The 22,559-nt window shown below is 44.5% G+C and overlaps 2 protein-coding genes across 2 annotated transcripts in view; one reads left to right on the forward strand and one right to left on the reverse strand.

The window, feature by feature from the left end:
* Window positions 1-4,293, forward strand: part of LOC139341729 (protein FAM13A-like) — a 49,942-nt gene extending 45,649 nt beyond the window's left edge. The window contains exons 15-22 of the mRNA XM_070978385.1: window positions 150-282; window positions 603-684; window positions 923-1,164; window positions 1,296-1,379; window positions 1,503-1,610; window positions 1,933-2,147; window positions 2,763-2,864; window positions 3,315-4,293. Coding sequence (XP_070834486.1) covers window positions 150-282; window positions 603-684; window positions 923-1,164; window positions 1,296-1,379; window positions 1,503-1,610; window positions 1,933-2,147; window positions 2,763-2,864; window positions 3,315-3,441 — 1,093 coding nt within the window. The 3' untranslated portion in view covers window positions 3,442-4,293. The remainder of the gene's footprint in view (window positions 1-149; window positions 283-602; window positions 685-922; window positions 1,165-1,295; window positions 1,380-1,502; window positions 1,611-1,932; window positions 2,148-2,762; window positions 2,865-3,314) is intronic.
* Window positions 2,911-21,985, reverse strand: LOC139341731 (phytanoyl-CoA hydroxylase-interacting protein-like). Its single transcript, XM_070978388.1, has 5 exons — window positions 20,495-21,985; window positions 11,563-11,759; window positions 9,805-9,979; window positions 7,854-7,971; window positions 2,911-5,779 (listed from the first exon to the last, which is right to left on the reverse strand). The coding sequence occupies exons 1-5, from the start codon at window positions 20,598-20,600 to the stop codon at window positions 5,236-5,238; spliced, it is 1,140 nt and encodes a 379-aa protein (XP_070834489.1). The 5' UTR covers window positions 20,601-21,985; the 3' UTR covers window positions 2,911-5,235.
* Window positions 21,986-22,559: the final 574 nt, after the last annotated feature.

Consider the following 22,559-nt stretch of genomic DNA (forward strand, 5'->3'; position numbering starts at 1 on the left):
AGTGCTAACACAGATGCATACTGCAGGATTTCTACCACGACAGGTGATAAATACACTATGTTAAATGCACCTTATGAGAATGAGTCCTTATATCATGGAGCCAAGAAGGTTGAGTTCAAGTGAATTAATGTGTGCTTTTCTGCCTCCAGGGCTCGTAGCAGTGTCCACACAGAGCCGGACGAGGGCTCTGTGTCCATCTCAATGCTCAACAGACACATTCACACCCTGAGAAAGAGGATCAGGCGCTTTGAGGAGCGTTTTGAGCAGGAGAAGCACTATAAGGTGAGGGAAATCTGAGCTGCGTGGTCAGCTGGATTCTCGATTAATGATTGGTTATCGGCTTTGTTTTATTTTGTTCTAAAGTGATGCTGTGGATGCTAACCACACAATCATGCTAGAGTGAATCACTCCCTCTACTGGTGCTTTGGAAAAATAGTATTTTGCTCCACAATAGATCCTTGGTCAGCTGGTTGATGGGGCTGTTGGAGAACAAAAAAAGTATTGGGAAAAATTAGAAATCACCCAGACCTGGACCAAGGGACAAAGCGAGATACTTAATGAAGGAGCTCTGTCACTGATGTGAGTTTGTTGTTGTTTCTCAGCCGGCCTACAACGACAAGACGGCACATCCAGAGGTGGCCAAACTGATGAAGGAGCTCATCAAGAGTCGCAAGCAGCTCAAAGGTCGGTTACATAAACATAAACACAGGAATTGAGTGCTGTGGTGCAAGAAATATTCAGATCTATGTTTGAGTACAAATAAGCACTGTAAATGTACTCCATTACAAGTAAAAAAACCTGCATTTAAAATCCTACCGAAATGTACTTGAAGTATCTAAAGTAAAAGCATTCTGCAGTCTTGGATTGACATGGTCCCTGCTTCCATATCACCATATTTTTCTGAACTGCTGTCCCCTTTTAGAGCTGAAGCTCAGACAGTCAGAAGAGGGGGGGCTGAGAGGGCAGGGAGGCTCCAACCCGTCAGCTGAAAGATGCAAGACCAGCATGGACCAGAGGGAGGCAGCACTGACAGGCACTGAGCTGCAGCAGCTTAACAACAACAGCAACAGCAACAGCAAGCCAAATGTGGAGGAGACGGTCAACATGATAAGCAACAGACTGAAGGAAAGGCGACGAGAGCTGGGCCTGCCTGACGGCATTAAGGTTGGTGCTGCAGAAAGGCTTTTCACCACATACACAAACACTGAGTGTCTGCCACAATCAGTGTGTTACTGATCCTGGATACACGGACTGATTGGCTGTTAACAGTTTTCACTGTGCCTGTGTGTGTGCAGGAGATGTCCCATTTCCAGATGACTATGGAGAAGACGAGCCTGCAGAAGTGTTTGCTGTACTTTGAGAGTGTGCACGGACGGCCGGTGAGACCAGCCTGGATGTGTTAAGCCCTCGTGTTTTTCATCTTCTCCCTCTCCTTAGGTCCTCTGTTTCTACTTCCAGTAACAAAGTGGTCTCCGTTTGTGTCTCTGTCTCTGTGTCTTCAGAGTACCAGGCAGGAGCGAACTTTGATGAAGCCTTTCTACGACCGGTACCGCCTGCTCAAGCAGCTGCTGCTTTCTTCTTCTGCTGCTGCAACCGTCATCACAACCATTGTGAGTGAACACCTGATGCTGAATTGTGATGGATGAAGACATGATTGAGAGGGATGAGATCTCTAGAATTACACAAACCCACATGTGGGTGAAACTGACCATGCCTTCAGAGGCCAGTACAGAAGAGTGTCACTCTACTGCCATCTAGTGGCCAGATATAAGACCTACATCAGACTGCCAAGAAACATTTCACTTAATTCAAGCAAAATAAATGATAAGAGTGTGTGTGTGTGTGTGTGTGTGTGTGTGTGTGTGTGTGTGTGTGTGTGTGTGTGTGTGTGTGTGTGTGTGTGTGTGTGTGTGTGTGTGTGTCTCAACACAGGAGGAAGAGGAAGACTCTGATGAAGAGCATCCCAAACAGCGAAGCCCCAGGCAGCAGCCGTTCCGGCTGAAGTCTCCCAGGTGTGTGTCTTCAGATGAGTCGGTGCATCAGCCGTCCACAGAGATGTCTGAAACTCCTCTGGTGTCCCCGCTGGAGGAGGTGAAGAGCCTCCAGCCACAGATCATGACCATGGCAACATTACATGAAGCTTCCAGGTATGGCTTGTGTGTGTGTGTGTGTGTGTGTGTGTGTGTGTGTGTGTGTGTGTGTGTGTGTGTGTGTGTGTGTTATCAACAGTTTTAGAGTGTGTTTTCCAATTTTTAGGAAAATGATTTTTATACAGCAGCCGAGCACTGAGGCATTATGTTTTGGGGTTGTCCGTCTGTACGTCTGTCTGTCCCATTCTCACGAACACCATATCTCAGGAATGCCGTGAGGGAATTTCTTCAAAAATGTCCGCTTGCATTCAAGGTCACTGTGACCACGCGAAACACATTTCTGGCCATAAATCAAGAATTCATACTCTAATTATTGCGAACTTTCACGCAAATGTCTCACAGGATAAAATGATGAGGTGATGACATTTGACAAAAGGTCAACTTCACTGTGAGATCTTAATGTTCTGCAAAAACACTTTTCTGACCATTATTCAACGCCATAACTCAGGAGCAGAAGGCGAGATTGTGACCATACTTCACATGTGGTCAGATACTGAACTGGTGACACTCATCTTGGGCGTCCACCTTCAAACTGTGCTGATTGTATAGATCCTCTGTGCTGTTGTCCTTTACTTCAAATATCTAAGAAATTCTTTGATTCTTTCGTCACAGACCAGAATTACTGGATCACCTCAGGATGGCTCGATCAGAGAAGCGGAGGCTTCACCAAGCGCTCCGCGAGTTTGAGGACCACTTCTACATGCAGACCGGCAGGTGAAGGTCCCGCACACAAACGACGCCCACTGTGCACATCCAAACTACTTTGCTTTTGAGTTTTATTTTGTCTTTTAATAAACTTGGAACATTTTGGTTTTCAACAATGCCTTGTGAAAAACAAAGAAAAAACACCCACAAAAGAAATTCCATCGTAATGGTACGACAGTGTAATGCACACTCACTTAACGTTAATACAGCACAGAGAGCTCAGGAAAGAGACGAAGAGATAGACGTTTGCTCTGAACTGTACACATCCTTTGTACTGTACATGTTAGTCCTCCAAAGTAAATACAGTAAGTTTTTGATTACAATACACACTGTACAAAGCTATCTGAGTAAGGCAACATAGGGACTATCAACCAGTTATGGAAGCTGCTGCAGGTTGTTTGAAACTACTGAAGTTTTGCCTTTTGTTTGCATCTTTTTTCCTCCATGTATCGTTAACAGGGCTTGTCAGAAGGAGGACCGTGGACCAATGGCGGAGGAGTACTGCCAGTATAAGAACCTCAAAGCGAAGCTCCGTCTACTGGAGGCCCTGCTCAGTAAACAACAGGACTCAACCAAGACCAGCTGAGTGAACTCACAGTGGGACCTTTATCTAGCTTAGCAGGACTCGACCATTCCTCAGAAACAAGGGTGTGAAGTCGGTGGGTCTGGCCTTGTTTCATGTCATGCTCATTATGTTGATGCACTTTACAAGAAGAAAACTGATGGAAATTGGTGACAATCTGAATTAAATGCAGGGCGACTGCAAAGTTTTTTTAGTCCCAGAAACACATCCGTGGTCATTTATGACGCATCTTACAATAAACCTGATGTAGCAAGTGTATTTTATGTAGCACTAATTTATGTCAAGGATGAAGAGCTCTAACAACTCGATGTTAGTTACATATTAGTCATTTTTAAGATTACTGTCTGTATATTATGGCACTTTGTTACTTGCTTTTTTTTTTTTTTTTTTTGCCAAAATACTATTTCTGGACATGTTTGTCCGTAGTTAAGGTGGAAACTGCATTTAAAAAAAGTGCTGTCTTGGCAAAAAAACTAAACAGTGTAAGCTTAAATGCAATCAATGAGACAATCCTGTAGTGTTTGTGCATGTCCGTTTTTTAGTCCTACATTGTGCTATGATATGCATTAAGGATTTCATAGTTGAGCTAAATTATTCAATTTACATGTTCACCTCAGAAAAAATGTGAACTTTGGTGAACGTCGGTGTAGTGCAAGTTGTATCTGCTGTCAAATTTGCGTTTATCCCCCCATTTTGCCTATATGAAGTGAACTCCCCCTAAATGCAGTTGTTGACAATGATCAGAGCTTTTGACATTGTGCACTTCTGGTTTATATAATTTTCTATATATATATAGACATATATATATGAATGTATCAATAAAAATAAATATTTTTTCACATTTATTCTGCTAAACACAGTTTATGGTTCTACTTTCTTTCCACTGACTACATTAAAATAATGCGACTGTTGCAGAAAAGGTTGCTATGGTGGAGGTACTGACAGCTTTCATACTCATGCTGCACAGAACTGCATCATGCTTTTTTTTTTAAAGGTTAACAAGTCAACAAATAGTTCACACTTGGTCATCAAAGACTTTGTGAATGCACATTTTAGAGGCTTTTGCATTAGTGCTGTTCAGATTCCACAGCGGTTTCATGTCTGGTTTTTAATACCTTTGGTATAAAGAAAGAAAACTCTTGATGCTGCAGCCCTAGAAAATTGTAGTACCAGTCTGTGCCACTAGTCGGAGGTAAAATGAAGTCTGAATTTGTCTCCTGTGGAATGAGAACAAAGCATTTCTAAAATGTCAAACAAAGCAATTGGAAACAACAAAATGCTTCTTGTCCACGCAGACAGTGGACACTTGATTAACAGCATATCAATAATAACAAGGCAAAGGTCATTGACAAAATATGTGACAACTTATTAAAATAAACAACAGGAATTTGAGTAGAAGCAGCCCATGTTTGTTAGTACAGTTAAAGGGTTTGGTCTGTGCGCCAGTGTTGACTTGCAGGATGGATGGATGGATCTGTGTTGTGGGGTCCCAGGTTTCGATTGCTCAGTTTCAGGTCTTCAACATTTACAGTAACCCTTTCCAGATGAGGAGACAGCGGTGCAGGTGTCAGTGAGTACCTTCCTCTTCTTTTCTCTCCACTCTTCTTTGGGAATGATGGTCTCTTCAGAGTACAGAACGGTGTCAGAGATATGTCGGTGTGCATGTCTGGGAGCCTACTAAATCATCTGCGTCATGCATGTGTTGGTCTGCTTCATCAGTACATGTGGACTTCCTGTGTGGGTGTAGAGGTCAGTCACCTCTAGTCCTTCCCTCCCTCTCCTACATTCTGCCTCTCCTTAGCGCCCCACACTGATGTTGCAGGTCTTGCAGCTGGGGTCCTTCTTAGCGTTTACTGTGGACAGACTCATCAGCTGGTGCCCACTGATCTCAGCCACCGTGCCCAACGCCAGGTCTAAAGGCTCCGTGTAGATCACCTCCAGGATGACATCCTGGGCGTGGTGAAACACCAAACTCCCGTCGCCTTCTTCCTCCTGCTTGCAGGTGAGGAAGCGGTTGTTGGTGATGTCAAGCGCAGGAAGCCTCTGCTTGCAGAAGTCGTCACCCCTGGAGCCCTTTGGTGCAAGGACCAGGATAACATAGTGGTAGGCTGTGTACATACAGTAGAAGTCTCCAAAGTACAGGTTGGTGTCGGGGTTGAAGAGCACGTCAGCCCGAACCTCAAAGCGGTGGCGGCCGTAAGGGGAGTCCTGCGGAGGCTTGCCCGTGTTGAACTCTGTGTTGCAGCTGAAGAAGATGCCCTCCAGCTTGCCACTGATGGGTGAGCCATGGCTGCCGCTGTTGTCTTTCACTGACGGCAGCATCCGGTTCTCCTGCACCTCCCTGGAGTTTTGGAAAAGAGAACAAACAACCAGCATGTTATCACTTTCCCTTTACGCCCAGTGAGTAACAAATCTGCACGCTGCTTTGATCAGAACAAGTTTTCTTTTTGATCCCCCTTCAGCCAATCAAAGGTTGGATTTTGGAAATGCCACAAGGCGGCGTCCAATATCCCCAACAGCGTTCCAGACAGTTTGACACATGGGACAAAGCTGATTAAATGTGTAAGATGCAGCCTGAGGCTCAAGACAATAAACAGAGTGAAGTCTCAGAATGGAAAAACATATCTAGTGTCTGTAATGCCATTAGTGAGGGAAAACAATTTATTGTCGTGACAAACTGCTGGAAAACAAAAGCAGCTCTCAGAAAGCAAATTAACATGGAACATTCAAAGCGATGGGTGCTTCTGAGTGCTGCATATCTTCCCCACAGAGTAAATCTGAGCTCCCAAGCTCCAATTACGGACTGTAATTATACTGCTATCACTCCAGAGGTTGTCATTATATCCGTAATTGATGCTTAGTTGTGTGGCATTATGGAATTATTCACCACAGCCCAGGTCACGGGAGCGGGGAACTAATGGTAATGTCAGTACTGTCACTCCCCACATGATGGCGCAGTTTAACAGAAGCACTCTGAGTACACTCCAGCAGCTGCAACTCAGCAAAAGGGAGAAGTCTATCCAGATGACGTCATGCTGCACAGCTCCAACAAAGAGTGCTCACAAGCTGTGGCTTTAGGACGGAAACTGTGTGCTTTGTTAGGCGCTGAGCATTTCCTCCGAGGGACAGGAGACAGGAGGAGAGAAGACAACGACGTTACGGGAGGAGGATTGGACGGGAAGTTGGGGGGAAAAAAGCACTCACATCAAACCAGAGAAAACTGCTCAATGCTTCAGCAAACAGCTATAGGAGGCGACTCCAGAGATATTCTTTCTCTCCTTCGCCTGTCACACTCTCCTCTAACATCAAAACAGACTTGCGCAGCTTTTTCCCCGCCGCCACGTCCCCTAACAACTGTCTGCTATTGTCTGGCGGAGCTACGCCAGGATCTGATCCTTTGAAAAGAAATGACAAGACAGAAGAATTAATGGCCGTTTTCTGTTGCACTCGTATGTATGTGTGCAGAGGACATCACTGCTAAAACCAGACTATGACTCTGATCAGTAGAGCTGGCTGCTACAGTGTTTTTGATGCACTGGATTTATGGAGCTAATTAGCATGCTTAGTGCAGCTGCACCCTTCAGCTGAATCTCCATTTTTGCAGGTTTCTATAGAGGGGGAATATATTAGCCCGAAATGACGTGATCTTCATGCTGTTTGCAGGTGGAAAGGTGCTGCTGTGGCACACAAACATGTAGTACTAAGTCTTCGGAGAGATGTCTTTTAATGTCATCAAAAATATACTGTTATCATCACAGCAGTGATATAACAGCAGTATATTAACACTATGTGCAGTGCAACCTTAGCTTCAGGGTTGTGTTTGCATAAAGTAACATTACAAGGCTCTGTGAGGGCGCCAGATGCTAGAGAGAATGCGCAAGTAAGTCTGCTGCAGCCCAGAAAGATGAGTGGGTTTGTTCATAGAAATGTATGTTAAGACAAGCTAATCTCTGTGGCAATTATTTTAGAAAAGATTCAGAGCTTCATTAATGCATTAATGCTCTCCCTTCATTGAGTATTTTTGAATTAGAAATGAAAGAGAAAGAACAGCAACAAGCAAGGACAACAAGCTAAGTCCTTAACAACAAAAATGAGAATCAGATCTTTCTTTTTAATTGATAAATTAAGGAAAAAGTTACCCTCTGAAAGCCAGAAAGCCACAGTATGTTTATTGGCTCCAGTCACATGTAATAGAAAATAACAATCCTGAAAGAGTTAGACTTGGTCTAGACTGATAATGGATCTTCAAAACTTGATGAAGCTACTGTGGTGAAAGTGGTGAAGCTTCAAATGTGACCAAAATTCTACATTAGCAAAGCGGTGACATTTTAAAAATCAAAGAAATTAGAGAGAAAGAGTAGAGTAAAGCAACACAGGCACAGACTTCTCATTAATAACTGAGGCGTGTTACGTACCTGGCGTGGTCAAAGTACTCTTTGTTCTGGTTCCTGTAGAAGACAGAGAAACGCAGCATCCGGCCGGCGATGACCTCTGCCTTTTCCAACAGCTGGTTTAGATGAACTGTGGAATAATCTGGAAAACAGACACAGAACACAACAATGTGGAAATGAACACTGGAAACCAAGGTACAAATGTTGTTAAGATTCAGCTCTTAATTATAAAGAATAAGAGTGACCGTGTGCACTGCACAGGACGGAATATGTGCTCTCATCCTTAACTTCTTCATCTTCATAGCTTGCAATGACTCAGCATTTAGGCCAAACACACTTTCAGTAAGTGCTGTAATGCAGTCTGCTTTCACTCACCACCATGTGAGCAGCTCTGCCAAATGGGTGTGGATTTTACCCAAAGCAAATAATAAGACGATCATCATGATCAAGGCTCTTTACTCCGTTCTAGTTTTCCGACAAGCGCTCACATTCGCAGATGTGGATGATTTGCAGAAAATTCCCTGCTCTTTCATGCAAAGATAAAGCACCTTGAACAAAAATGAAAGAAGACATTGAGGCTATTTTGATGGATTATTAATGTCGAGCAAATTTCAAGCACAGGCTGCCCGTAAGGTGTGAAAAATGCATCCGGCAATGCAGCTGTCAAAACATAAGATCTGTTATTTTTTCAACTAAATCATATAATTTATAAGACGAGGCATGTACCGTCGACAGTGAGACATAATGGAATAAATGTCAGTTAAACAATTCATCTGAGAGAATGGGATTTTGCAGGAGTGGAAGCTCTTGGCAGCGGCATCTTTTGCCCGCTCGGGATGTAGAAGATCAATGATATCATTAAGCTTTCTCCTACATCAGTCTCTCTTACTACACCTTCGTCGCACACACTCTTCTCCTGCCCGTTCTCCATCTCAGCGGCTCTTCTTTGTCCATCTCACAGCTGCCCCACCCTCTCTGATTTTAGATTTTTTTAGACCAGCTAGCGGGATGGTAGGATACCACGAGGCTCACATCGGTGATTTTGAGTGAAATGTCTGACCAGCTTTTGGAAAGACTGCTCTGAAATTATGCACATTGATTCACGTCACTTTCAGGATAACCTGTAATACATTTATTGATCCCTCATCTAGCGCCATCACCTGGTCAATATTTATATTTGTCCAATACTTCGACTAAATGTATCATAAATATAAAGAGCTAGAGACATTCCCATTAGCTTCAGCTGCACCTTGTGTTTAGTGCTAATCAGCAAATGCTAGCATGCTAACGTGATAAACTAAGATAATGAGCATGATAAACATTACACCTGCTTTACATTAGCGTGTTAGCATTGTTGCTGTGAGCCAGTGGTTATGCTGACCTTAGCATTTAGCCTGCACAGCCTCACAGAGCTGCTAGCACGGCTGCAGACGAGGATTTCACAAAAGTGGGGGGTGTTTGATGGATGGACACAAACCATCACATTCAAGCACTCGCCTTCATCAATTCCTCCCCGCCTTCATCCCACAGACTTGCCTTACATGCCCGTTATCAACTGCTGCTCCTCATCCCTCTCCCAACTGCCCCTCCTGATGAATTCTACCCTCTGGTCTCCACCCCATCATCTCCTCCGCCCTCCTCCCCTCCCCCGCTCTAAGCCTCTAGCCAGCGATGTTGAACTTGTTGACCCCTGCATCTGAAGATATACAGCACAGCTCCCCTGCTTGCTTTAATCCTTATTTCTCCCTTCCTCCACCCATCTTTCCCTGCACTCAGTGTAAATTAGCCTCCCTTTAATGTTCTCCCGCATGTTGTGCTCCATCCTTTACTCCATTGTATTCCTCTCTCTTAACGGCCTACGCTATTGTCCAGTAGCTCAGTTGGTCAAGCAGAGGCAAAGATCAAAGCCAGCGCTGACGTCCCGCACGCTGAAAATGTACGAAGTCATGGTACTGCTAAGCTGTATATTACTCACCAGCGGTGCAGAACTCGATGATCTCGCTCCACTCGGAGATGGCGTAGTCCCCGTCGGTCTGTTTTGATGCGGTCTGGACGGCCACGGTGTACTCTGTGCGTGGGCTCAGGAACCAGTGGCCCCGAACCGTCATGGGCAGGGGCACTGCCTTGGCCACCAGCTTGGTAGGAACATCCTGGATGGAGGGAGGGAGTGCAGGAGGGATGGAAAAAGGAGGTGAATGAGTCAGAAAGAGACACTCCGGTTATGGCTTTCTTTGAGCCACATGTAGGGATTGCATGTAACCGCACACGTGCACACATTTCATACAAGTCGTCAACTGCAGTTTATACTTGTGGCTGCCCTTTCGTTTATGTATGTACACTATTTGTACACTATTCACTCCCCCCCTTGAGTCTCAGTGGGCCTTAGCAGCTCATTGATTGGAGCAGGAGCCCCTGCCTAGCAACAGAGTCAGCCCATTAATCCACCAGCACTGTTGCTGCACACCAAAATCTAAACACCAGTATGAGGTTGTGAGCTATAACAGGGTCAAAAGAGGAGAAACACTCAGCTACGCAGCACCCAGGAAGTGCTGCAGGAGGAAAGGAAGGAGGCTGATGAAACAAGTCTGTAAGATAACTAAAGCAGATCGCTGACTGATCCACTGGAGGAGCTGGTGGCACAATTACTCTCAGGCAGAGAAGGCCGCGTGAGTGATTTTAGTATATTAGAGCTCGGGGCAACGGCTCACTGTGGAGTCACAACCACCAAGAAATGGGTCTTTTCGCCTCAAGCATGAAAGGTTATCTATCATGGTGTTCCTCTGTTACGTGCTTCAGCTTCAAATCAGTTGTTTTAGCTTTCAAACATCAAGGATTATCAGAGCTGCAGATGTTTATAGCATCACAAAATGTATCACTAATCTGAGGTGAGAGGATGGTAATGGCCATGACCCTAACCCAAACCTAACCCTGAAGCTGACCCTAACCCCTAACCCTAACCCTAACCTTTAGTCACAGCAGTCCACTGTATGTTCCACAGTATGTGGAAATGGAAGCCTTTAAATACACTGTCCCTTCCTCTGGGATCAATGTGCAGAAGGACTTTGAAATCGTCTGATTACTTTTGATGGTAGAGTTTGTGTTCACTCTGTTTTCATAGTTTTGAAACTGTTAGCTTGATGATGTCGCTTGTATTTATTTTCTAATGACTTGTTGCTCTGTTGGCCTGGTACAAGCTGAAAAATAGATTTTAATCTCAAGGAGCCATTTAGCTCGTTAAATACAGGAATGACTTTTTCTTCATTAAGACTGGCACATTGCCTTGTTTGTGCTTTCAAAGCTCATTTTAATTTTTCAATTTTCTCACACAAAACCTCTTTTTCTTGTGCAGACGTTACTATACTTGGAATAATTATTAAGCATGTGTGAAACTTGTCCATTTTCATCTCATGGCTGGTGAAGAAGCTGTTTTTTTAGTTTAGTTCTTTGTCTTGACATCCTTCATACCTTTAGGTCAGAGGTCACTGGGTCTGTGTGTGCACGTGTGTGTGTGCTCCTGCAACCACACTGACTGTTAGATCAAAACATCACAGTGTTTCTGAAATAATTTAGCTTCTTCTTATAGCCCTGAGTTCGTTCTCCTACACATTTCTGTCTGATTTCTGAAATGCAGTGAATTCGATTCAGTGAGTCTGCATCCAGAGGCCTTTGGGTGAGTCATCTCCCCTTAGTGTTACCTTTCAACGTATTAATCTGTGCTGATTCCAGGCGTTACCTTGTGTTTGAACTTGTTTGAGTTTTTGTTCTCCTTCTTGTTCAGGTCAATGAAGTAGTGCGTGATGCGCTCCTTGCTGCGAGGCTCCATGTCCCAGCAGATCTTGAAGGAGTCGCAGGTGATGTTGCTGATCTTGATGTTCTGAGGAACGGGGAGCTCCTCCATCTCGGAGATGCTGCCGTCCTGGGATTTACTTCCTGGGTAGTTGAAAAGCGGTGAGTAATGTTGATGTAGCACCAATATATACAACAATAACAATACCAATATGCCATAAAAATATACTAAAATTAAGTTATATGGTTGATATTTACAGCAGGAGTTGCTAATTTAAATACAATATCAGCTCTGAATCTTGGCTCGCAATAACTTAAGCATTGTAAGACATTGATCGGTGATTGTAAATCACATTTTTATTATCTGAAAAACCCTGTTAAATCAGTGTACTCCTTTAAATCCCGTCCAGCTTTTATTCAGACCTCAGAATTACCTCTTTCCTCTTCTCTCTCTTACTAAAAACCTTCCATAGTACTGCAGCTTCTCAGTAATTACTCCAGACAGCACTAACAGTAGTATATCCACCACACACACACACACACACACACACACACACACACACACACACACACACACACACACACACACACACACACACACACACACACACACACACACACACACAAAGAAATGCCTGTGTTGCCGACCATATATGTTGCCATGGAAACACATCAGCCCCTCAGCACACACACGCACACACACACACACGAACCTGCTTTCCAGAACATACGAGGCCTTAAATATTTCAAACGCTGCTGATTGAATCTTCCCTCTTCTCGGCAGAGATTGATCCATTTATGATCAGAAGTAAGAAAAAAAAAATCTCAGCTACCACACTTCAGGAAATACACATGACCCTGCAACAGTCACTAAAATGCTGCACTGCAACATCGTTTTCCATCAAATATGTTGGTGAATCTCACATTTCATGCATTAGTCAGGTCCCTGTTAGTAACACAATACGTAGCAGAGGCGTACGACCCAAAGTGCACACTGAGGCCAATGCAAATGCGTCTAAACGCGGGTGAATGAGAGCTTTGTAGAATTAGGGTGAATATAGACTTTGCGTCACATTCGAGTCGCCCACTTGGCATGACAACAATGTGTTTTCTGTGCGCGCTCTGGGGTCCAAACACGAGAGTGAGTAAAACACAAGAATGCAGAATTTGGGAGTAATGCACAACACGACTGGACTCTATAGAGAGTAAACAATGGCGGAAGCAGCGGAGCATGGAACATCCATCTCCGCTCATCAGCTGAGAGAGGGCGACATGAAAGAGCAGTCCCATAATTGGGTTGTGTGGACTCTCCTGTCTCGCCTCCGGACAACCCTCTGACAGTGGAGCATTTGTAGATTTAGGGAATGGCCAAACAGACGGTCATTCCTGCACTCGCTGTGTGTCTTCCCTTAAAAGCTGAAAACAGATAAAAGCAGTCGAGCCCAACGATTTTATCCTCACTTGGCCCCTTTTTTCAAAGCATGACTCACCAGACCAGAACAGGCCAGACCCCCCACTTACTTTTGTCCTAATCGCTAGTTCCTAATCACAACTAGCTGATTAGCAAAAATAATCTTTAACCTAAAAAGAAAGACCCCCTGTTGTTACATGTTTGGACCACACTGCTGCTCATACTGATTGAAACTCAGTGTATCTTCTGCACTGATAAGATGCACGGCGGTTACATCCCCAGCCTAACCGCGTCACGCTTTGCTCTCTGCTTGTGAAAACGTCTCGTTCTGCTGCTGGTCCACATTTAAAGCCCATCTCATTATACTTTAAGCCCACTGAGCTGATAAGTTTGGCTCAGACTGGGAGGGTCATGACGGAGCAGACCTCTGTCAGAAAATGCTCCATCAAGTCAGCTCGCAGCAGACAGTGAAGTCAGCACTGTAACGTCCCACCTGAGACTCACTGGTGCTGACCTTTACCAAAAACAAGAAAAAGACCAGGCCTGCTGACATTCTCTGACTGAAATATGCCCAAAGGGACGAAACACTGCCAAAGATTTCCTTCACAAGTTTTCCAAATGCGAAAAACTGAAGTGTGAAACGCTCAGTAATCCAGGCTTTAAAGAGCAGATGTGAACATTATTCCATATTTTATCTGAGTTATTATCACTACTATGTGTCCTGTCAATCGTTTTTTTCAGATTCCTAACAATAACAATAAAACATAAGCTCTCAGGTTATTCTTTCTATTCCACATTCTCACTACCTCAGGTCACCATCAGCATGTGACTGTAAACACTAATGCTGAAAAACCTGCTGAGTTGCTGTGTTGTGCCTTGAAGCGGAGTAACTTCTTTGTTCTCTCCTCCTTAAAGCGTCAATGTCAACACTGATGTTTTCCTTAAAAACTCTGAAAGGAGACCCCATGTGGGCCCGTGTCCTCACAGCTCCTTTTGACTCCACAGCGCTGATTTAGCTCCTGCTTACTCTAATGCTTTCCTAATTAACCTGCAAATGAAGACACTACACAGACGAAGTAAAGCTTTTCAAACGCAGTCGATGTCGCCTACGTAACGCTCTTGAGGCTACGAAGCCGAACTGAAAGTGATGTTATCAGGGAAAACCAGCTCTGAAGGCTGCAGTTTGCTGGGCAAAAACTCAAAGGAAATGCTCATGAGACAGACAGAAATGTTTCAAGAAACACGCAGAGGCTGTCAGTGCATGCTGGCAAATGAATGAACCAAATTAATGCACAGAATTGACTCCAACTTTCTGGCTCTAAATGCCAATCTGACTATTTGTGAATGTAGCGTTTACTCAGTAGCCCTGCCTGCAGGTAAGTACGCTGGCTTTGTGGAGAGGCAGGGCTAAGCTGTGCTCTGAATCCTCTGGGACTCCGAGAGCACGGGAAGAAAGATGGAGGAGTGAAAGCCAAGCAGGATGAAGGTCAGGCGGTGAGGGAGAGAGTAAAACACTTTTACAATCTCACACGGGAGGCCTAAACCCTCAGTTCTGACTCGAATTTACGTGCTTGTATTGTGCCTCGGCTCAATTCGCACCTGGGTTGCTGATGTTCATTTTGTTGAGTCATATTTCCTTAAAATGTACGGCACTGTTTATGATGCAGGAGGCGGACAGTGGGGGATTTTTGCCTCATCATGATCAAGCAAAATGAGAGCTGTTTCTTGGAGCAATTGCTCAGGCGTGCGGATTACTCATGCTGAGCACACGTGTACAGTACAGGGGGTCAAAACGACACACACAGAGCACTGAAGATGCTTGAGCAACGCATCAAACTGTAGCACACAGAAGATGGAAGGCTACTCCAGTGCATCTACTAAACCCTATTAAATGGACCTTATTGGGTATTGCTCTTTTACTCAGTGTGCTGTCAAATGCCACAGTGTGGGACTGCAATAGATGCAGAAGGATCAATAAAAATCCTGTTAACACACATGCATGGAGCCATCATAATGGCTCTCTGTGGCAGGCTTCGTTCCAGTCACACCTGGTTTGATAAATGACTTGTTAGCATGCTTTACCAGCGAGAGGAAAGTTATTTGATTTCCATTGAGGCCATCTGCATAACAGAGATGTATTGTCTGAGTGGTGGTTGGCGATGAAAGCGTCCGCCGTGTGAGACGCTATTTGAAGGCGCACGCTTCTCGATTTCAAAACTTTCAGTCAAGGTTACCGCTTAAAAATCAATATCCCAAGTACTGCTGGCAGGTGTGTTTGTGTGGAGAAAAAAAAGATCTGGCAGATGATAGGAGCACTGATTGTCTCTGACTGTACAAGTGGGCACTCAGTTCAGACAGACGAACCTCCTACTGTTTAAGTTGCTGTGTTCAGTCTAAAACTGAACAGTAGACATGAGCTGTGCGCCAGACAGACGAGGCGTCTCTGCTCTCAGGCCTTTGAAAATCACGCCTTTTGTTCCTCTCAGTGCACAGAGCATAAACAACGCCCTGTTCATCCAGGCTCCACAGTCTCTGCTCCACCTTTAACACATCAGTAAGACCCTGAACAGCCAACAAAGACCAAGTGGGGGAGAGGACTCATCAGAGTGCAGAATCGACCTTTTATTACAAATTCATTAAATACAGAGGACCTTCAGGGAGGACAGATCCGGTTTTCTGAACTTTACCATCATTTCTCATTTGCATGATTTGAATTCCCAAACAACAGGCTGCTGTAAACTAGGGATTTCATTTAGGGTGGAGCTGGTATGAAAGTAACATGGGACCAAGAGCTTGATCACGATAAGTAAATTCACTTGCTGAATTTTTTTACTTTTAATGACAAGCTGACTTTATTGTTTCATTTGTTGCAGTCATGGTCCTTTGACAGATTATTAAGTACTTTAACACATCCTGAAGTTTGCCATGCATTTTTCAGTATTGAAGCAAGTCAGGTTTTCCAGTAAGGAAGCATGAGACACGGAGATCCATCATCTTGCCTTCCAAACAATCGTGCTGTCACGTTGCGGTGCAGACAATTTATTTCAGCGTCCGTCCACGGGTTGTCGTTCTCTGTGTTGTCCTTCATCTCGCTCTGCTAGTAGCAGCGTGGACTCTGCTCAGCCGCGCAGAGGCACTTCCATCACTCTGGATTTGACATTGTTGTTGTTGTTGTGTCGCATTGTGAAGGACAAATAAGAAACTTCGAAACCCAATTTGAGCGTCCGCAGCGTGCAGACTGAAACGCATTTTTAGAAATAAGTGGTAGCCTTTCACATAGCTTCTCTGTTTGAAGAGAACCTCGCACCAAACTCCATTCAAAATTTGTGATGTTTAGTAACTCTCTAGTGTATCCGCAAAGGTGAAGAGTGGATCTCCCAAAAACAAGAAAAGCTTGGTATTTAACTAAATAATCCATGGAGCAGCAGTTTATTTTAATTAAACTTAATTTTTAGATGTAAAGGTCAACTAACAATAACATACATAGTTAACATTTCTACGTGCATTTCTTACATTACTTAGCCAACATGTTTGGTCAGAATAAGCACCTAAAGGAAGTTTCTCTACAACTTCCATCCAGTGGAAATCCAGCAGTTTATTTTTTGAAACAAAACTAAAAATTTAAATTGAAAATGATTAAATTAATTTTAATAGGCTAATTTTTAAAAATAAAAACCAAAGGCACACGTTTGAAATTATGTATTAACGAGGATATAATATAAACAATTACCTCTGATCCACCCGTGTGCTACTTTCATCCAAACTGACAGTCAAGTAACGACATCCAGCTTCCGTCCACATAAAGATTTTTTACAAAATAGCACCTGATAGTGACAGAATACATCAGTTTCTGTCCATAATGTTGTATTTTAAAATGAGGTTTATGTGCAAAGTGTTTCATAGCATCATAATTAGCATGAAGCAGATTTTCAGCTTGAAACTGCACTGCGCTCAGTCTCAATGAATGTTCTGAGCTGAAGTCAATAGCAACTGAATATTTCATGCGGCCGATAAGTGCCTGCATAATGTGTACCTGTAACTCTTGCCAGCACAGTCATGGCGCACAACTGCTCACATTGAACATCAGCCAAACTAAAATGCCAGCTTACTCAGATGATGCTGTATGTCATAAGGGCGGCTTGCTAATGTGCCATGTTGGAGCATAAACTCTACACAAGTCCACTCATTAACACACGAGTTCTGCTTTCTAGGCATGCTAATATTAGCATGCTAACACATCATTAGCAGATAGTGTTTAACATGCTCACCATCTGCGTTTAGCATGTTAGCACACTGACATTTGCTAATTAGCAGTAAACACAGGACAGCTAAGGCTAATGGTAATGTCATAACATTCGACCTGATGATGGGGCTCGGTGAAAAGACACCAGCTCAGCTGTTGAGATATTTCAGTCTGGACCAAAGTGGTGGACAGACTGACGGACCAATCCCTGCCATCCATAGAACTACAACACTGGAGCAGATATGCAACACATTTGGGACAGTGAGATAAGAAATATTGCCCCAGCACAATTGTTTCTCCCACTGTCTGTTTCATCTTGCAAATCTTCTCAGGGTATTGCTCCGGCTCCTTTGTGGTTTCGAACGGATTGAAAAGTAAGCCTTTTGTTCAAGTGTTGCAGCACCGTGCTTGAGGAAACAATGCCGTTGTCGACTAGTAATTGGCAGGCTCGACACTGAGGGAGCTTTACTTCAACTTGACACAGTTACTGATGATGTTGACGCATCTTTGGAAGGTGATTTACTATTTATCTACCGGTCTATCTGCTCATCTGTCTGTCTGTCTACCATGGGCACACACACACACACACACACACACACACACACACTGCCAGACCGAGCATGTCACAGCCTGAGCAGCAGTATTTCAGGCTGAGAGGTTTCAGACAGTGCAGATACAGTACTTGGTTGCATAAATGGCAGCCATCCATCATGACAACTTAATTATGTCAGCAGCCAAGGCACAGAGGCCTTGCAAGACATGTAGAGTGTATTTCATTACTCCCTGTGAGTGTGCATTTATTGCGAATATAAAATCAAAATGATGGTCTCTTCTGCAGCAGTTCTTTGTGTCCCCAGACCTTTTCACACCAGTTGCAGAGACGTCTTAATCACATGAGACAGTTCTGTAATATTCCCACTACTCACCACTCTCAGCAAAAACCTTCCCTACACTTATTCATGTCACAACCCCATCACTAAACTGAACCACTAAGGCTGTAACACCCTGTAATGCAGGGGACACACAAGAACAACTTGTGTCCCACTCTTTCTTTTGTGCATTGAAATGCTCAAACAGTCGTCGGTTTGTGTGAGAGAGCTCTTTCCCACAGACAGAAGGCCTACTGAAGGTGCACGCATTTCCATTTGCTGGGTCAGCACAGGCACATAAGCCTCTCATGCTGCCAATTAAATATTAATGGATTTGGGAGATAAATTTAGAATGCTACGTGGAACTGAAATTAATACAGTCCTCGGAAAAAAAGCACGTATTGACCAGATAATGAAACAGCCAATTTCCAAGAAAGCTAAAAGAGGGCTCTGCAGTCTTCTACACGGGGTGTGGCAGGGAAAGTGTGAACAAGACAGTTTGCTGGAGGTCATTTTAAAGTGAGAAACTGCTACATCAAAATTCAGAGGGGTGGTCAAAATAACGGGAACACTAATGTAATCCAATCAACACTTCAAACCACCCCCCCCCCAAAAAAAACTGAACATCGCAGGCTTCACTTTTCATAACACAAATCTCAACCCTCACCATGAAGCTCCAGCATGTTGTCCATAATAATGAGCTCATTTCATGCATTGTGCAGTGACAATACCTAAACTGCACTGATGTGTGTTTCAAGTAAACCACCTACACTTATGAATTATCTGAACTAACAGTTCCAGGAACTACTCAGCTGTACCAAAACCACCAATTGCTCCACACAATCTGCACAGAAGGTAGACAATGTAGCTGTGTTGCTCCATAAACAGAGAGCATGTGGGTGTCCCAAGGACACAGACACTATTTACACTTAATCTACTTGATAAATAGGAAAGTGGCGCTCTTGTTGGAAAGACCAGGCTTATCAAACAAAAAAAAAAAAAAAGCTCCCCAATAAACCTGCAGCACAGGAAGCACAAAGCTGGCACAGGGTCCATTAGAGAAGTCCAGCCCGAGCCTATAAACCATTATTAAAATTACAGCTTCAGAATCAGGCCAGCAAAGCACTAAGAGGATATAAACTATGTGCTGCTGTATTACATTATGAGAAGAAGCCCAGGCAGATAACAAAATGAGGCAGTGTGCTACAATGGCTGCACTGTGATCAGATGCTGGGGGTCGTTTGGAGGCTCAATGAAGACACGCCATTGACTCCACAAGCGCACAAAACTGGCCAATCCAAATAGAGATCAAGACATTTGCTATAGCTGAGAGAAAAAAAAAAACCCAATTCAATCCATTCAGCGATGAAAATGAGCGATCTCATTTCATTGCCATGGATGTGAATTAATTGACCGTCCTGATTAAAAAGCTGTCTCTGAGATCTGGACTCAGATGTGGAATCGATTGTGTGTAATTGCACTGATGGGTGTGTAGGGCTGCACCGCCTGTGCACACACGTGGGTGCAGCCATGTTTGAGCCGCTCATTCTCTCCTGATGATGACTTGCTTTTTCTCTCCCCACCATTAAATTCGCGTCAGGGTGAAGCCTGCTGGTCTACAAAATGCTTATCCCGTTGACATAAATTCAGCTTATTGATGCCTTCTGACCTAGGATCAGATATAGATCTTAGTTTCTTTGTTTCTTTGTTTGATGGTAAATAATCAGCAAACTTTTGAATAGAAGTCAGACTATGGGTGCAGCTGCATGACTTGATGATTTTAAAGGCAGGGGAGAGGTTTTCTCGAATTGAGGATGGGATATAAGATTAAAACCCAAGTCATTTGTAATATTAAACATTTTGCAGGATGTCATGCCTTATGTTCAGAGAAATTGATGAAGGCAGCGCCCTGAGACATAGCCGAGAGGCAGCGGTTATAGGCGGGGTGGCTCCGGGCTCTGTCCATGTCTGCGGTGCTGAAATAAAGCCAATCATCACTCAACTCAGTCAACACCTTATCCTCGCCTGTGCATGTTCAGTTTGCAGAAATATGCATTTCTTTGAGCAGAGACCCCTTCCTTATCAATGAACAAAACCGCCACCGTAGACACTCAGCCATTCCACACACGCACAAGCGCACCATCCATCCCTCCATCCATCCACCTCGGAACCGGCGGAGCGGCCGGCCCCTACTCCCTTTAGACACACAATAAAGGGACAACATGCAGCTAAAGCCAATGACAAACCAGGCTGTCCGCGCTGCTGCGGCTCTGACATTGACATGAGCGCCTAATGCGCCGATATTATGCGCAAATGTCTGAACCTCCCAGTGAAAGGCAGACAAACCTCTCCTTACCATCTCGTTCGCACAATTGTATGGCGTCCAAGCTCAGGTCCTTGATCATCCCCTCGCAGGGACTTAATGGGCTGGTGATGTTGTGCGCCAAGCCTGGTACCTCCATCTCCGCAGAAGAGTCTGGATGATGCTACTGGTGACTTGCTGTCGCTCGTTCAATATCGTGCACCGGACTCGCGCGACGACGGGCTTCCGTCCACGGTCGTCAAGGAAGGAGAAAGGAAAGCGAAAGAGAGAGCGTTTTCCAGTAAGTCAGTCAGTCTGTCAGTCGGTCCCCTGCTCGCTCCGCCGCTCTCAGCTCTCCTCTCTGTCTCCTGGGTGGTGCGGCTAGTGGCGCGTCAGCGGCATCGTCACGGGCGCGAACAGCACAAGCCGCCAGTTCGAGTTGGCAACGTGATTCATAGCAGCTTCTGCAGAGACGCGTTTGAATATACGAACCTCACCGATATCAGCGCGTGCCTTTATCGTATTTCACGCGCCTTTCGTGTGCTACTCTGCGTTCAGAGCCACAAGTGAGCGCGCGCGCGTGTGTCCTGTGCGTTATTGCGCCGCGGGACAGTTGAACATGAATAGTTCAGCAGATTAGTGCAGAGACGTTCCGCAAATTCAAAGGCCTCTTATGTAACCAGATTAGGCCGGTGTTCCCCCTCCGGTTTAGGTCTCCATCTAAACCGTCCACACACTCCCGTTCTTTTGCCATTTCACGTTCAACGTCATCCCAACAAGAGTCTCTCACATGTCCTTATTTGGTGAGGTGTAGCCCTCTCTCGCAGTAGCGCAGGTGCAAGTGGACCACACAGTAATGACCTGGGGGACGACTTTGACATATTGCACGACATAATGAACAAACAGCCCCTGCTCTTCCATCTTATAGACGATCCTTCTTGCCTTGTAACGGCACATAATAAAATATTAAACCCCGTGGGTACCAGAAAGCCATCATGCTTGGCTGTGGGGTGTGTGTTTGCAGTTATCTCCTCTGCTCTACTACACCCTCTTTATCAGTGGCTCCCAGGAACAGAACTGCCAAGGCAATAAAGGTCAAGTGCACGCGTAAACAGTGGCTTAACAAACACACTGAAGGCTGCAGGCGCCTCTAATAACACCAACATGGAGTCATTTTCATTCTTATATTTCCTAAAGCAGTGCCCCCTCCTCTGCATTCTCCGTAGGTGAGCATCAGAGTGAGACGACGTTACTTTCTATTTGTTTTGTCTCTGGCGGCGTTACGCAAGGAGCCCTCAAGAGAGGCGACAGACTGTTTATCCATTCAGCGGACAACGAATCTGCAGCTGAGTCACGCTGCTCAGAAGGGCTGAGGGGGAACTGCAGGATGCACTGTTGAATTATGGGAGGGAAGCCACCCTGACATGTGAGTGAGGCTTACTGACAGCAGCATCATCACCGGTGGAGCAGGAAGAGTTTGTCCATGCTTCATGTTTCATAGAGCAAAGTGGCTGTTGAGCATTTTCGTGCACATTTTGAGGATTAGAAAATGGGGTTACGGCGGGCAGGCGAATTAAAAATCCTGGTAAGCTCATAATCACAGTGGCATTCGGATTCAGAAGGCTGAATTTATTCCATGCTCGGCTTTCATTAGACCATGGCTGCATCTGGCTCAAATTTCCTGCCCAGGAAACACAACTCATTAAAAGTGAAGGTCAGCATGCTGAAACACACCAAACCATCTGTGTCCGAGAGGATGCTGCTGGATTCAGTGTGATCTAAAATATGAAACCAGTTATTAGCGCAGGAATGTTAAATGCAGAATTATGCTTTTATGTGTTTACTATATGAGAGTGACTTACCAGCTGCCCCCCTCTGCTGTCTAAGATGGCTTGATTACTAAAGAGCTTTGCACTGATATCCACAGATTAACGCAGCATATGCTTAAATGACTCTGTTTCCACCGTAATTCCATAAACCAGTGAGTGAGCTCATCAGAAAGCTACGGGCAGCAATCAAAAACACAAACAAAAGAAAAAGAACTAGAGCTCAGCTAATGGCCCTAGGTACACCAAAATGATAAAAAAGCTCATTGTTATGTATGCCATCATGCATTTCT

This window comes from Chaetodon trifascialis, chromosome 13 (genome assembly GCF_039877785.1).
Source record: "Chaetodon trifascialis isolate fChaTrf1 chromosome 13, fChaTrf1.hap1, whole genome shotgun sequence".
Classification (NCBI taxonomy): Eukaryota; Metazoa; Chordata; class Actinopteri; order Chaetodontiformes; family Chaetodontidae; genus Chaetodon; species Chaetodon trifascialis.

Coding starts and splice junctions, on each gene's coding strand:
- LOC139341731 (XM_070978388.1), bottom strand. CDS start 20,600: ATGGAGGTACCAGGCTTGGCGCACAACATCACCAGCCCATTAAGTCCC. Junction 9,980..11,562: donor CAAACAAGTTCAAACACAAG/GTAACGCCTGGA, acceptor CCCTCCATCCAG/GATGTTCCTACCAAGCTGGT. Junction 5,780..7,853: donor GAGTACTTTGACCACGCCAG/GTACGTAACACG, acceptor CCAAAACTCCAG/GGAGGTGCAGGAGAACCGGA.